This window comes from Bactrocera oleae, chromosome 5, assembly GCF_042242935.1.
Source record: "Bactrocera oleae isolate idBacOlea1 chromosome 5, idBacOlea1, whole genome shotgun sequence".
Taxonomy (NCBI): domain Eukaryota; kingdom Metazoa; phylum Arthropoda; class Insecta; order Diptera; family Tephritidae; genus Bactrocera; species Bactrocera oleae.
This window is the reverse complement of record NC_091539.1, coordinates 14,946,999-14,964,617: the sequence shown is the minus strand read 5'-3', so window position 1 is coordinate 14,964,617 and position 17,619 is coordinate 14,946,999. Positions and strand designations below refer to the sequence as shown.

At 33.8% G+C, this 17,619-nt stretch overlaps 2 protein-coding genes across 5 annotated transcripts in view; one reads left to right on the top strand and one right to left on the bottom strand.

Moving 5' to 3' along the window:
- The window catches only part of Flo2 (flotillin-2), a 315,478-nt gene that overhangs the window by 49,913 nt on the left and 247,946 nt on the right, over positions 1-17,619 (bottom strand). For all 4 annotated transcript variants that reach the window (XM_014234677.3, XM_014234675.3, XM_014234679.3 and 1 more), the window contains exon 3: positions 1,775-1,962. In XM_014234677.3, coding sequence (XP_014090152.1) covers positions 1,775-1,962 — 188 coding nt within the window. The remainder of the gene's footprint in view (positions 1-1,774; positions 1,963-17,619) is intronic.
- LOC106617463 (glucose dehydrogenase [FAD, quinone]) lies at positions 3,544-17,533 on the top strand. Its single transcript, XM_014234666.3, has 3 exons — positions 3,544-4,696; positions 15,283-15,731; positions 15,790-17,533. Exons 2-3 carry the CDS (start codon positions 15,353-15,355, stop codon positions 17,286-17,288), a joined length of 1,878 nt encoding a protein of 625 aa, XP_014090141.1. The 5' UTR covers positions 3,544-4,696; positions 15,283-15,352; the 3' UTR covers positions 17,289-17,533.

Genomic DNA, 17,619 nt, shown 5'->3' with positions numbered 1-17,619 from the left:
CATACAGTAGTGGCCAGAGCAAAATTACCCACAGAACTTTTCTGGGCGTTAAACACGCAATAATCTTATATCTTATAATACAAATATTGTTAAATATTGTTATATTAAATATTTTCTGGAAAGACACGTCGTCATCCGGTTTATAAAGTTTGCAGTTTAAGAGTGCACCATTATTTCCTTTTTCATGCTTAAGCTCTTTAGCTCTCATTTCTGTCTTATGGTACTGACTTTTATTGTTTCCCTACTGCTTGATAATAGCCCAGTAATTGTTTATCGGCTTAAATACAAAGTTATTTCCAGGTTAACATTAAAGTTGGTATTATATTACGAACCAAATATTTCTGGATCAGCTTTATTCCTAATGAAGAAGAAGGCTTAGAAATTTTTATTGTTATTGTAAGTATGGATAATGTTTTTTGCTACGTTTCCATCATAAATAGTTACCGTAAGACTTGGTACAAAAAGAATTATAAGTCTCCCCCTTTCATGTTGAGAGTCATAGCAAGGCTAATAGTGGATAACTTATCGAATGCACAACATGCATTCATAAAAGGTCCAGTAACTGCCCTTAAATATAGAATTAAGCACGATCATTGAGACCCATGGCGGCATAGACAATATAGTTTGTAGATGGAACAATCGATGCTTATGCACAGAAGTCTCAGCGCCACAAACAATTTACGTAAGCAGCACTCATCTCCGAGGTGTTTTTTCCTCGCTTTAATGAGTGGTGTCACTAAACGAAATACTTCTTCAACTCGACGGAGGAGAAGTGAAAGCACTAGCATATGCAGACGAAATAGTGTTTATGCTATCAGAGCTGTTTCCTTCCATAAACAGTGAAATTAGAAAAAGAGTCTTACGAAGGTTATATTTATGGGCCGTACCTGATACAATTCCCAAGATAATATACACAAAAGGTAATAAAAAAATTATAATAATAATAAAAACATCAATATATGATAATAATAAAAGATTTTAAATAAATATAAAATTATAGTAGGGTTTATATCGATTATATTACACTTCAGTTCATTAACTTCTAAGCAAAAGCATAGTTAGCAATTACTTACTAACTAGTACAGTGATTTAACAAAGTACGAATTATGATGAGAAAATTTTGACTTGCGTGAGTGAGACACAATGAACTGTAAACTTATTTAAACATTTAATAAATATGTATACATATTAAATAGAAAAATTAAATAAACAAATTTCAACTTACTTTGAAATTTCTATTTTTTCTAGGCTTTTTACGCTACATAGATTTACATTTTTAGTAATTATTATTTTTTTGTTGTTGTACAAATAATAACGAAGAAGAATTCATTAATAAAATATAGCATAAATTAATTTTTTATTAAATATACACAAATATGTGTTTTAAGCTAATGTAAATAAATTCGTAAGATATGAATATATTTAGATTAATTCTAGCATGCCATTTTCTGTACCAAGCCTGTCATTTATATAATACCCAGCAGACGACTAAAGAAAACAGTATATATATATAATATAAAGTAGTTATATCAATTAGTTTTCAGTAATAACGGTGAGTTCTCAGCTTAACAGTAAATCAAAACAAAACTGTTCAATTTCATTTACCAAATCGGAAATCTAAGCTAAAAAGCGCTACATATCTTTAACAAATTATAAAATAATAATGGTAAAGTGAAATCATGTAAATTAATATTATTCTTATATTTCTTCAAAGCATATTCGAATTGTTGTTGGCAAATTAGAGCGAGCGATGCGTGATATTTCTGCAACATACCTTCATGATTTTGCACTGAGCAACACCGGTTACAGTTAATGGCACACCCTGTGCCGTCTCGACATTCTCGCACATGGGATTGAGTGTCATCACCTCGAGCGAGAGGCGCTGCACATCTGTCACCAGCCACCAGGCCCATGCCCAACCGCCGACAATGGTGCGCTTTTTGGTCGAACCACAGCAGCCACCTGCGGAAAGAAAATGTGTTAGTGTAAGAATTGTAATTTGTTATCGATAAAATATCGAAAAATTATAATACATTTGGAAAAATAAGATGAAAAATTTTAAAAATTAGCATCGCGATTTATCACTTATTTTTCTCCAGAAACAAGTATTCATAGAAAAAAACCAATTATAATGAATTCTGAAATAATTAATGACAAAATTAATCGATAAATATGACCATTTATAGTTTATTTTTCAATAAAGTAATATAATACTTATTGGAAAAAACATATTACGAAATTTATCGATTATTTTTAAAATGGTGTTGATTTTTGCTTTTATTATGAAATCATTATCATATATTGTATATACCATATCTTTTCTAATCTCTCAACAAGTACCACAGTTTTAATTACACACATCTCACTCCCATGTATTTTTTGATTACTATAAAACTATATGGTATTCTACTGATATTCAGATATGCTCTATATTTCGCTTTGACACAAAAACGAAGTGATTCGGTCAGCAAAAAGCCTGTTCCAGAAATCGAATAATTTTTTTAAATGATTTCAAGATTTCGCTAAAGGATTTAGTAAGGAGACAAAATACGGATTCAAAGTTGTGAACGTAACTGCGATACTGTAGTAATAATCTGACATGCGTGCCATCACTACAACCAACAACTGCAAGTATACCAAATTTTTCCAAAAAATGCTGCTTAGTTTTGGTAATATCATAGCCATATATTCCCAATTCACTCCTAATACAATCAGCGCTCTGAAACCTCTGTTAATGAACTAAGTACTTTCGACAAGGTGTTTCACTGTTGCAAAAAAATTGGAATCCTTGATGCCTTACTATGTGCTGTTACGTTCACGATAATATGATACAAAGCTTCTACAGGAACATGCCTGATTATAAGTGAAACGCCACTAATTTGGGTGAAACATAAGTTCACATGGTTTAATCAATATCGTAAAATGTTATGAAGCCCTCTTTAAAGTGTATAACCGGGTCTTACCACGTCTACTTATCATATTTCTCACGAAATGCCTATAAAAGAATATACAGAAATAGTTATTGTTCAGAATGATTCTAATACGGAAAATATTTTGCTGTCTTTAGCTAAAATTAATACGATATCTGGAATTTACTGCACTATATCGGAAAAAAATCGTTAATTTTAAAAAATTAAAATGATTTATCGGCTAATATATGGTTAATTTTATTGGTAAATATATTTTGTCGTCTTAAATTTATTTTACAAATCGTAAATAAGAATCGATCGATTCGATTACTTCGATTATGCGATCACGAATTCTTTTATCAGTTATAATATTTTGTCGTCTTTAAATATAATTAGTATGACATGTACTTCACTATATCGAACAAAATTCACGATATCTGAATGTGATGGGTTGCAAATAGTTTATTAAAAATATAATTGAATAAATATTTGAATTAAATTATCTTTATTTTGTAATCCCAAATATTTTGTACTGTATTAACCGGATTAAAATTTTAATCACATCATCTTGGATTAAAAAATAAATTTTAATTTTTTAATTCCGATATTAGAATAAAAAATCAGACATTTAAATTTAATTTAATAAAAGTTTTATTAAATCATTATTATTTTTAATTTAAAAAAATCTAATTTTTGATCCAAAATTTTAGAATTCAAAAATTCGCTATAATTCAATTTCTAAGAGCACAATTCGCATGAGAGAGTATGATAGTCACTTACTACGAATGCGAGCACTTGTCGGCACTCATAAAAGTTTTCAACTATCGACACTTGACAATTGTAAGCCAAATGTCATGACCAAGCAGACGTTCAACAATAATGGACAATGAAAATAGAAATGGATATGAAAGAACGTGATTATGATTGATGGAGAAAGCAATGAAAAGCGGAAAGCCAAACTTGTGGCATTTCGCACACGACCTGCAAACATACGTGTGCGCCATCACATCGAGTAAAAACGTTGTAAATTGTGAAAGATTTGATATGAAGGCAAATGTGTTAAAATTTATAACGAAGGAAGGGAGTAAGGGAAGCAAACAAATGGCTGTTACGAGTAGGCTCACAAATGATTGGACAATTGCTGACATGATTTGATTTCAGACTAGATAATTAAATAATTTGAGCGAATGACAGCTTTTCTAACAATACTTCAAAGCTGGACAAGCGCTTAAATAAATTAACCAAAAGTGAGAAAGAGAGACCTCGGAAGAGGTGCATACAGCTAAAGAGTGACTTATTTGCTGCTCATTTCGCCTCTAAGATCGCCTTTATTTGGTTGTTATGTACTTATGTTGTTAAGAAAGAATGTGTAAAGAGAAATTGGAAAGAAAAGGTAGCTTTGGCAATGAAGGTATGAACTTAGCGAACGTACTAACAGTCGTCGCGCATGCGTCAAGCGGCCTAGAAACACTTGTGTTGAATTGTGAATGCTCGAAGCGAATAGCGTAGTGCAACGAATGCGCAGCAGAAAAGAAAGTGCATAAGATATGTGGTGGCTTTGTTAAATACGAACAGAAATAAAAATCAAGTGATTTAATAAATTTATTTCGCATAAGTTTATTTGTGCCAACAAAGTGAGGTGAAGATTATACCAGCTCTGTGATTTGAAGTGCTATTTATACGTGTGTGAATATTAGTGCGACGTTGCTGGAAGCAGCACACAACTAGAATTATTCACTGCAGCAGAAAACTTTTGAAACGGTTCAACGAACGAAAAGATCGGAAGTGTAAGTACCTGTCTACTGTAGTTGTGGCAAAATAAAAACAAAAAGTGTGAAGAATCTACAATATAGAAACTCAGACCCCCTCTGTTTAATAATGTTTCCAAAAGTCCTAAAATTTTTAGCAGAAATGTTGTGTTTTTAGGGTTAGTATCGTGTACTTAGTCTTGCCATTATTCTGTTACAAAGTTTATAATACAAAGAACGCAAACAAATACGCACAAAAAAGTGCCGTTATTTTTTTTTAAAATTTTTATGCAGAGTCTAATCATATACGAGTCTTTAATAGTATAATCTGTCAACTGGTTCTAAACACGAAATATTTATAATTTTGTTAGCCCAAAAAAAACTTTCGCGAACGCATTCGCAGATATCCTCTTAGCAAATAGAAAATTATGTTAAGGGAAATGAATATATCGACCAGATTAATGTGAAGACTTATTTGAAATGATCTCCACATGAAAGCCTACCATCGGTCAACTGGTCATCTTCTGACAACGCGCTTGAAACAATTTAGGCTCAACAGATGCAAACGGCTTCTTCAGTGGCACACGGTCAATGACCATGAAATTATTCTTTTTACAAATAAAAAAATGTTTACTGTTGAAGAAGTTTTTAATAAGAAAGATGACAAAATCTTCGCAAGAACTTCTAAAGACGCAAACAATTTTATTTCAAGGGTTCAACGGTGTCATCAACCAGCTGTTTTAATGCTTTGGTGGACAGTCTCCTGTAAAGGCGTTACACTTCTTCACTTCTGTGAAAAAGAAGTTAAAACTGTTACAAAAGTGTATCAGTAGGATGTTTTAGAAGTCGTGGTAAAGCAGTTAAGCAATAATTTCTTCGATGGAGAGCATTGAATCTTCCAGAAAGATTCTCCTCCAGCCCTCAAGGCAAAAAGGTTTCATAGCTTCAAATGATTGACCGTTTGGAAGTCCAGATTTGAATCTATTGGACAGTTTGTGGTCGGAGTTGGAGAACATGGCGCATCGAATACCCCACATAATGTGGAGAGTCTCAAAAAATCTTTGGTTATGAGCAATATTTCTCTTAGAACTAATTCTAGTAAGCTGTTTTTACTCAGTCCTTAGTATATTTTTTTAAAAATCAGCATATAGTGGCATAGTAAGCGTTAGTGAAATGAAATCGATCTTGGATACAGACCGATTTTAACACCCTCTACCAGAAGGAAACGTCGGAGACCCTATAAAATAATTACAAAAATGATCGGCATGATGAGCTGAGTTGACTTAGCCATGTCCGTCCGTCTGTCTGTCTCTATAAACACGAACTAGTCCCTCAGTTTTTAAGCTATCGTTCTGAAATTTCGCACCTTTCCTTTCCTCACTAAGATGCTGCTCATTTGTCGGAACGGATATCGGACCACAATAGCATATAGCTGCCAGACCAAATGAACAATCGGAATCAAGTGCTTGTAAAAGAAACTTTTTTATTTGACGTAATATCTTCACAAAATTTGGCGATAAGACAACAATGTAATCTCTGAAGAAATTGTTCAGATCAGATCACTATAACATATAGCTGCTATATAAATTGAACAATCGGAATCAAGTTCTTGTAAGGAACCTTTGTATTTTTTCTTGTCTACGGTTACTTTTGACTTTTTTGAAAGTATGTATATAGCTATAGATTCGGTAAAAAGTTTCAAAGTCAGTAATTCTTTCATTCTGTCGCTTTCCTAGAAGTTTACAACAAATCTTCGATCTTCGTCTTAATTTTATCTCAGCTATATTTGGTTCATATGCAAACCTGTATAGCAAAGCCATTGAACTAATTTGTTATAACAAAATTATAGTATTGGATAAGTTACCGATTATTTCTCCAAACTAGCACAAAACTTATTAATAGAAGCAAAGTAGACTCAAGCTGGCACTAACATTCCTATTAAGACTTTCGACAAGGCTGTGGTTTCCTTATGCATTTTTATTAAATATCAACTGATTTGCATAAACGTTTAAAAAAAGGAAGCCACTGCAATTAACCTGTTTTTGCAATGCCTTTCACCCGTTTTCCGTTTAAAATTCTTAAAGTGGCATCAATTTTTGAATTACATATACTACTTATGCTTTTATTGTAAAAATGTGGCAAGTCAGAGCGTTAATTGGGTCGCAATAGCCATTGATGGACAAAGTTTATAATAAAAAACGTTAATTTACAGTTAGTACACAGTGGGGGAGATGGGGCCTTGAACTTGACTCGCAACTTATTTGTTGTAGCTGCTCTGTAGCGTAGTCGATATTCGCATGGCAGCTGGTTGGTTGGTTATTGTGTGCAATCGAGATAATCCAATAATAGTACGTTGCACATGCAAAGCAAAACAGAAGCAGCGATAAAAACAAAACACGAGTTAAGAAATAAGAGTTGAAATGTGTGGAAACCAGTTATTTTATTTGTTTTTGCTTGTGCTGCAAGCGGTGGCTGTCTATTTTGCAACAAAGTAAAACGTCAAAAGCAAATAGAATTGACAGCAGGGTACGAAAGGTATAGAAAGGCAAAGAAATTAATAATAAAATAAAGAGAAAATAGAGAGATTGCAATGTTGCACATTGTATGCAATTACTTAAGCAACTAAGTACATATGCGCATATGTATGTGCATATATACAGCTGTTCAAGAATATGTACAAACCTAGACACATACCACCACACTTAAAAGCTCTTACGGTTGCATCAACGAATGTGTTAATTGTTTTTGTTGCTCGACAGTTTTATTCATTCGTCGAAATTGCGCTAAATTTCACTTTCAAATATTGATTCTCTTACATACGAGTAGAGGTATGTATGTTTATATGCATGCACAATAGGGGCATGACACTCAGCATAACTATTTTTTTATTACCACAAAATAAATTTTATAAACTCATTGCGCTTAAGCAAAGATCTTGGAAACTAATCACAGAACGATAATGAGTTATATAATAATAGTTACTTTATAACGTTTTGATGTGTTGAATAGTTTTATAATAATAGCTATTTTATAACGTTTTGATGTGTTGAATATTTTGAACAAAATTATTGCTAATTTCGAAGATTTTTTTTTTATAGCGATATGTTTAAACTCTGGTGCAAATCTTCTACAAATATGACATTTTTAGATTTCGAAAATAACTGAATATATTAAAATTTTGTTATTTGTTTATATTTTTACTTCAAAATCGATCAAAAATCAATTTCATACAAAAAAACATCCCATAAAAACTAAATTTGAGTAATTAGTTAGTTTTTGATTTTATAGAAAAAGAAAACTGTAATATTTTTAAATTTTTTGGCAATTACTACATTGCAATTAAACTTGTCAACCTATTCCTATCATAATGATCCAATTTCATGATGTTTCAAAGTCTTACCAACTTGTGCGCAGGTATATTTTATATAGGTTACATATGGGGTTGCAAATAATGCTTTAAAGAAATAATTGAATTAACATTTAAATTAAACTTTTGCTTGCAATCTTAAATACTGGGTTGAAAAAAAACATTTAGTTACACAAATCGGATTAAAATTTTATTTTTTTATGATGATGTTGAAAATCTTATCTAAAATATTGTGATTTCGTTTCACATCTTTTAATTTTATATTATATTCATCTTGAAGAACTTCGCCTTAAATATCTCTGGCTCGAAAGCGGTTTTATACCCATATTTTCTTAGGCAAAATTGCTCAGAATGAACCCTAGAATATTTTGTATGTAATACTTGCAAGGCTAAGCTAGAGTCTAGGTGTATTATAACGTATTATGTATTATACATATATTATATAAATACTTATGTACATACATATATAATTGTTTCAGATTTTAAAATTTCTTATTATAGATATTTATAATAAAATCTTGCATTTGTAATATGCATTCTTCAGTTTTTTCTAAGCAATTTAAAAGTCATGCCCCTAATTTTCATATAATACATATACAAGTTTGTAAAACTCTGTGGTATGTGCGAGTGCAAGTGTAACGTAACAAATCTTTATGCATCATTTGTTTGGGTGCATTGTCCGCCAGATAAACGGAAGTATTTGTAGTAATTACATAATTATGATTGAGGTAAAATTTTATTTTAACGGGAAAAATTTTGTCGATTAAAGAAAAAATATTTTTGTTTATTATTTAATTATATGGTAGAAGATATAAGCTTGCTCTAAAATTGTCTATATTTAATTATATTTAGTTTACGCAGTTTATAACAGCCAGAAGGAAAAGTCGGAGACTATAAAATATAGTGTACGATCAGCGTGACGAGTTGAGTTGATTTAGCAGTGCCAATCTGTCTGTATACTTGTATATTATACGCGAAATTTTGCACCCGTCCTTTTCTCACCAAAAAGCTGCTCTTTTGTCAGAACCGCCGATATCGGATCACTTAAGCATATAGCTGCCATACAAACTGACCTATCAAAATTAAGTTTTTATATGAAGAACTTTTTTACTTGACAAGATATCTTCACGAAAATTAACATGAATTGTTGCGCAAGGCAACGCTACAATTTCTGAAGAAATTTTTCAGATCAAACTAGTATATTATATTATATAGCTGTCATATAAATTGCACGATCAAAATCAAGGTAATGTATGCGAAAGTAACGTGTTTTCTTGTTTTTATTTAACTTTTCGTTTTAAAGCTACTGAGTTCTTACATATTACCAATAGGTGTCATGACTCTACTTTGATTTGATTCTTTGAAGCAAAGCCTTTTTGGGACGTTATATATTTGCATTCAATTAACCCATTTTCAGATATTTTTCTTTGTTTGCATTCGTTTTTATTTGCGCTTAAAATTTTTTGTTGTCTTTTCGAACACTTCTACGTTACATATTTACTTTTTACTGTTTTCGTCTTCAACTACTTCCTTTGATACACTATTGAAAAGTGAAACTGAAGTGATACACTCATGAATACAAACTGTAGGTGTATTCACCCACACACTTTCTTATAATATGTGTCAGATGGAGAATGGAGGAGTATTCAAAGAATTGGCAAAACTAAACCAAGTTTGCTTTACGTGATTCTATGAAACTGAAGTCGCTGATTGAGTGGATGAGAAATAAATTTATTTGTATGAACCCTTCTTTATGCCTCAGAAACTGAGAATATTTTACGTGTTGGAACGAGGTCACAAAATTGTGATTGAAGTAGAAATTTAAGTTACAGGAGTTATTCCATAAAAATACTCAAAAAACTTACAACAATTTGGTTCTAGGTATCTAATTTTGATCTAAAACTATATTTTTAACCAAAATCATAGGCCAGTCAACAAAACCGAATACTGTGCAAGTACGAATGAAAGAGATCGATTCTTGTACCTTTTTTCGTCCTAGCTCTTTCCATTTTGAATATTCTCCTTACAAAAATGAGGTGTTTGTTGAACCGGTACTAAGTTGATTCTAAACACACATATCCTCGAGCAAAGAACGGCCTATTTTCAATACTTTTTTTTATTTCAAGAATGATATTTTACTTAAAATTTCTATTATTCCAAAGATACATATTTTACAAAGATTTTGTGAAATTTTAAAGAGAAAATAACGACCATAACGACGTCATTCCCGGCTGGCCATCGGAAAATGGTGCCTCCGCGTTGACAGCGGAATTTCTTATAGGATCATATGAAGCTAAATAAAAAATACATGTTTTAATTAAGACCATAAAGTAGGTATTGGACGAAGAAAAAAGAGTAAAAATTGTATTTTTGGCAGACGTTTTTATAAAAAAAATGCAAATTTTGGTGAAAATTTCACGATGTTTTTTTTTAATAGTTGTAATTAAAAAAAAATATTTCGTTCAAGACCTTCTAAATTAAATTATATCCCGAAGGATATAATTACATAAAATTGTAAGATCTGTTGCGAAGTTCGCTCGAAATCTTGACAACCGACTTTAAACACACAAGTTTCAAGAAAATCGAGTTTCCCGATATCGGCGGTTTCGACAAATGACCAAGTTTCCTTGGAGAGAAAAGGAAATAATCACAATTCGCGTATATACAGACAGACGGATAGATGAACATGGCTAAATCGACTCAGCTCGGCATGCTGATGATTACTAGGTTGGTTTAAAAGTTGGCTGGTCTCACCAAAAACTAGCACTACTAGCTCCAATTTTTTTTCTCAAGTTATGCATCTGTCGTGAGAACACATGCAAAGTTACAAGTCATTCTGTTAAAAAATTCTTTGTTTACAAACCATTTGAAGTTGACGTGTCAGAATATTTTTATAATATGAAACAAATTTAATATCGCACAGTGATTAGATTCTTTGTTTTGACAGGTTCAAAAGCAAAGGAAATTTATGAACAATTGTAAGAAGTGTAATAAGGAGTCCTCACCTACAATTATTGAGCAAGTTCATAATATTGTTAGTGAAGATCCAAGTTTGACGAAGCGCGAAATCGCAAATGCAATAGGCATCTCAGACGAACGTGTACTTCATATTGTACATGGAGAATTACATATGAAAAAGCTGTTTGGAAATTTAGTGCTGCACACATTAACAATTCCACAAAAACCAGATCGAAAATAAATTTCTCATAATAGTTTAGAGCGTTTTAAGCAGAATGACGACGATTTATTGCGTCGTTTTATAACTATAGATGAGACTTGAATCTACCACCATGATCCTGAATTGAAACAGTGGACTGAACCTGGTTGTTCAGCTCCAAAGCAGATGAAGTCACAACGATCAGTGAAGAAGGTTATGGCATTAGTTTTTTGGGATGCGAAAGAAATTTTGTTGATTGATTATCTGCAGAAACGTAAAATAATCAACTCTGAATATTATTGCAGCCTTTTGGATCAGCTGAATGAAAAAATTCGTTAGAAAAGACTTGGTTAACAGCACAAAAAAAATTTTCATCAAGAGAATGTACCTGCTCACAAAGGTGTTTTAAAAACGACTTAATTCAACGAATTAAAGTACGAATTGCTTGAGCATTCACCGTATTCACCAGATTTGGCTCCCAGCGACTACTAACCAGCATTTTTTCATTTCGAGCGCAGAAGCCTTTCAACCAACCTCTATATGTATATACATATATTTTATATGGTTTCTGACGTTTCCTTCTGGGTGTTACAAACTTCATGGCAAACTTAGTATAGGTATTGGGTATAAGGGTTTAAAGATGATCTACAAATAGCAGGAGCAACTTAATTACATATTTAACTAAAGCTGTATTACACTATATTTCTAATTAAAAGTATTTCATTAATTAAAATCTGCAACATGACACCAAATGGTAGAGACCCCAAAACAAAAATATGTATGTATGTGTAGGTATATTATAAACCAAACACCCAAATAACTATACCCTACATATGCATTTTCACCCATTTTCTTCTTGCTAAAATTTATGTCGACCTCCATATGCCTCCTTTTCGAGTACATTTACATCTATATATAGGTATGTATTTGCATTCTTCTCGGAAGCATTTGGAAGCACGCAGTCATCGCGAACATTATGCGCATAGCAATTAACTGACTAGTCTTGGCAAGGTGGCCAACGGAGCGCCCATTTTGCAAGCAAACCTTCGCATTTCGATTCCAATACGGCATTTTCAAAACTTGGCTTTAGATTATATGTATAGGTATAAATACTTATGTACATATATATGAATTTATATGTTTCAGTATTTTTGACTTTAACACTTTTGCTTGGGTTGATCGGGCCGTTAAATCAAAATTCGGGGAGTCGCAATTAATTGGCAAATGAACTCAAAATAAATTGAAGTTGCGCTTGACACCTGACGCTCAGTAAATTTCCTATGTGGAGATATGGACCCAGGGAATTGGACGCAATACGTGTCATCATGAACTATTACGAAATTTGGTTATATGTACATATGCATATTGAATGTACATACCTATGTATTTAAAATTCACAAAGCAATTCGGTAGTGTACTGTCTAACCTTAATCGGTTAACTAATATTTTAGAAATAAACTTTTATATTTTCTATGCCAATATCAACAAATATATAATAAGTATGTACAATTTGGTATCCGAAATTGGTATTAGTAAAACACATCACATTCTTTTGATAACTGTACTCATGAATTTCGAATCGGGTAGACAATTAAAAGTCAGAATATTTTTTGAGGTTATCCCCTATTTTATCCAGCCGGAAATCTTTTTTATTTAAAATTTTGAATTGACATATTTCAAAATATATTTTCAACCGCTTTTCTATTACATAAAAAGAATATGCTTGTATTTTAAGGGTTACTGCTAGAAAAGACAATTACAATACAGTCAGAGATATTTTATTTTTAAGTGATGGCAACCGTTAATTTTTTAGAGGAATGTAAGCAACGTCTATACAATATATTTGAATAAGTTGCTCCAGTCATTCTAGAAATATAATAATAACCCCACCCTAAGTAATCATAAATCTAGTTAGGTTAGGTTATACGCTAACATAGACCTGCTCCTTAGTACTGCCAGATGGTGGTTCAGTTTAATTTGAACTAGAGTATTCGTCATACAAAACGTCAAAGATTTTTGCGAACTATAAGAGCGACTTGATATCCCTTGAACTGTGGTGTACTATGTAGATATCTAAGACGAGTTCTAAATAATTCTGAACAGAAGTATAGGAAGTGTTCCAGCGTCACTCTTATGCCTACTTCCCTACACTTTCTGCATGTATCGTCGTTACTTATGCACATCCGGCTCGCATGTGATGCCAGTAGGTTCTGAACTGTCAATAGATCAACAGCCGTCCTGCAGTATTTTCGAGACCGTGTGTAAAAGAATGCATATTTTGCTTCGGGGCTCTTGCACATGATATTGGCGATCCTACATGTCCTTAAAGCATTCGATGTCACCTTGAACCATCTGTCAGCCCTTTAGAAAATTTCATTGTGTTTCGTAATTAGTGACTTACGTATTTCCTGTACTGGTTCGGTACCCAGACAAATGACTTTTCGCAATCTCATCATCATCTATTTCGTTTCACGGAATCCCTTTGTCGCCTTGAACCTAGTAGATTATATAAATCTATTTGTTTATTGAAGAAACTACTCACGAAACAAGAATGATAGTTTACAAGCTTGCGAAACGTTGTGCCATGAGCGTAAAGATGTCTCGAACTTCTGTTTAACGAAGAACTGTCAAAAAAAAAAAAACCAAACAGCCTAGAAAGCTATGAATCTCGATGAGCACTTGAAATGAAAATACTCACCCTAGCCAGCAAGTTTTATGAGATAGAAATATTTCCACCACTATTCAATATTCTGGAATTTTTAAGGAGCTAGGTTAATGAAAAAAGGTAGTTGATGTTTTCGCCTCCATTTATAAAACATCTAGTATAATGCTCTATGTATTATTATATCGTTAATTCTCTGGTTCGGAGTGATGTAGGGAACAATCATTGCCACACTCTGTGTCTCATTGTCACAACTGCAGCAGCATTCACAGCCAACCAGTTAGTTTGTTGTAAATTCATATGCATATGTGGAGTGATAATATTAGTCTGTCAGTGGAGCTATGGTAGACAGCTACCCCAATAGATCTTACATTGGGACGAAATGAGTGACACAATCGAAGTTCGGCACATTCACATATCCATGTTTCCGACAATAATAAAATATTCGCACGTTGGGCTACTGTGTCCGTCAAATCTACTGCGTGAGCCCGTAAACTTTGGCCACTTAGAGAGAATAATGAGAGAATTAACATTATCATTAACATTAACATTAATATTAACATTAACATTAACATTAACATTAACATTAACCCTACTATTAACATTATCCCTAACATTAACATTAACATTAACTTTACTCCGAATCTGTCGCGTTTTCGTTTCGCTCCCATGTCTCCTTCAGTCTGACTACCCCCAACGTTGTCATCGTTGTTGTAATTCTTTCTTTAAACTGTACAAAAATCGAAAGTAATTTCGAAGTTAATTGATTTAGATTTCATATTTGATTCATATTTAAAACGGGTCAATCGACTTTTGACTAAAAAAGAATCTTAAAAACTTAAAAAACTCCATATATCCTTGTGCGATTTCACTTATCTTCCAAATCTTGTTTGGGTCAAGAAATTAGTGACATACAATTAATATGAGAAAGCATGGGTGTCATGTCAAACGAGTATATTGCTTTAACTGAATCGTCTATACTAATGCATATGTACATATATGATCATAAACGAGTTATCCAATTTATAGTAACTTTGAAGAATATAGATGCGCGTGAGGTTGATAAGTTTCATTAAAGTATTCGTAATTTTAATTGAAAGCAAATAAATTCACAAAGGTCAATCAAATAAGATGGGGGATAAAACCAAGCTGTGAAAATATAGATGCGCGTGAGGTTGATAAGTTTCATTAAAGTATTCGTAATTTTTATTGAAAGCAAATAAATTTACAAAGGTCAATCAAATAAGATGGGGGATAAAACCAAGCTGTGAAAATATGTAGTGATCACGTATCTTTGAATTTATTTAAGGTTCAATAGTCCCACCTAGAAAGTCCAGTTTAATTAGAAAATTAATTTCTTCAATATGTTCTAGTCATCATTATTTAAACTCTGACATTTATTCGTTTGCATTTTCTTGTTTTTTTTTACTTTTTTGCAGTTAACTTCGCCAATGCTCTTGCGAAAATTAATATAGGATATACAAGTACTTTCCTTCTAATTTCACCAAAATGAGCGCAATTGTAGGCGCAGCCACGGCGATAGGTGGCGCAGTGACAGCGGCTACCAGCAACAGCTGGTTTATACCGATGTTGGTGGCAGCTATCGCCTATTTTCAGTACGAAGAGATTATGGATCCAGAATCTCGGGCGGAAGATTTGCCCACTGATGACATATTAGAACGGTATGACTTTATAGTGATAGGGGCGGGGTCAGCGGGAGCAGTGGTGGCGAATCGACTGACAGAGGTGGAAAATTGGAATGTACTGTTATTGGAGGCTGGCGGCGATGAGACTGAAATATCGGATGTGCCACTGATGGCGGGTTATCTACAGTTGAGCAAAATGGATTGGAAATATAAAACCGAACCGTCAGGCAAATTCTGTTTGGGTGAGCTTGTAAATATAACTTTTTGTGAAATTGAAATTATTTTTTTTTTGTTTTAAAGCCATGAACAATGGACGTTGCAACTGGCCGCGCGGTAAGGTGCTCGGCGGCTCAAGTGTGCTGAACTATATGTTGTATTTACGGGGCAGTAAAATCGACTATGACAATTGGGAGGCCGCTGGCAACCCAGGTTGGGGTTATCGCGATGCTTTGTACTATTTCAAAAAATCGGAGGATAACACAAACCCGTATTTATCCAGTACTCCTTACCACTCCACTGGTGGCTATCTGACAGTCGGTGAGGCGCCTTATCACACACCGTTGGCAGCAAGCTTCGTTGAAGCAGGGGTCGAAATGGGCTACGATAATCGCGATCTGAATGGCGAGAAACAAGCTGGGTTTATGATAGCGCAAGGCACAACACGCCGTGGTAGTCGCTGCAGCAGCGCAAAAGCTTTTCTGCGACCGGCGCGTTTACGCTCTAATCTGCACATATCTATGCACTCACATGTTACACGTATAATGATCGACCCAGTGACGAAATTAGCTTTCGGCGTCGAATTTGTAAAGAATCAACGCATATATCGCATACGCGCAGCAAAAGAGGTCATTCTCTCGGGCGGTTCGGTCAATTCGCCTCAATTATTGATGTTATCCGGTATTGGACCACGTAAAGAGTTGACTAAACATCGCATACCGGTTATAAAAGAGCTCAACGTCGGCGAAAATATGCAAGATCATATCGGCTTAGGCGGTCTCACGTTTCTGGTTAATCAACCAGTTTCTATTGTAGAGAGTCGCTTTCATTCCATGTCTACAGTGCTGCAGTACGCTGTTTTCGGACAAGGTCCACTTACTATACTTGGTGGCGTTGAGGGTCTTGCTTTTGTGAATACAAAATACGCGAATACTTCGCTCGACTGGCCCGATATTGAATTTCATTTTGTTTCCGGCTCTACAAATTCAGACGGCGGCTCTCAGTTGCGCAAAGCGCACGGACTTACAGATGCCTTCTATCGTGCAGTATTTGAGAAGATCAACAATCGCGATGCCTGGAGCATAATACCGATGTTGTTGCGTCCACGTAGTATTGGCTCGATTAAGTTGCGCAGCAATAATCCATTCGATTATCCGTATATTTATCCGAACTACTTAAGTGACGAACTCGATACAAAGACACTAATTGAGGGCGCCAAGATCGCTGTAGCGCTTTCGCGCACGAGAGCTATGCAACGTTTCGGCTCGCGCATCTCATCTATTAAATGGCCTGGCTGTCAACATCTGCAGATGTTCACCGATCCCTACTGGGAGTGTATGATACGTCATTACACAGTGACGATTTATCATCCGGTGGGCACATGCAAAATGGGTCCCTATTGGGATTCCGAGGCGGTGGTTGATCCGCAATTACGTGTGTATGGCATACGCGGCCTGCGTGTGATCGACGCAAGTATTATGCCCAAGTTGGTGAGCGCCAACACAAATGCACCGGTGATAATGATCGCGGAGAAGGGTTCAGATATGATCAAGGAGTTCTGGATAAAAAACACGATAATCTAGTTATGCGACATGCGGCGATTGGGTTTGGGTCTACGCTGTTAGGGGGTATATGTTTTCTTCAGTTTTATGTGTGGAAAAACTTTGACATTTTGTAATTTATTTATTTACTTTTTTTGTATTTAATCCAAAACAGTAGATTTTCTGTGTCATGTAAATAAAAATTAAGTGAAAATACGAATTTTTAGATTATACTATATAAATATTATTTGTAATGTGTGTATGATCGAAAAAATACATAATTTTATAACCACATTTAAAAAGCATTTTTAATAGTAAGCTTCAATAATATTATTTAATACGCCCAATCATCCACACACACACAAAAAATTTG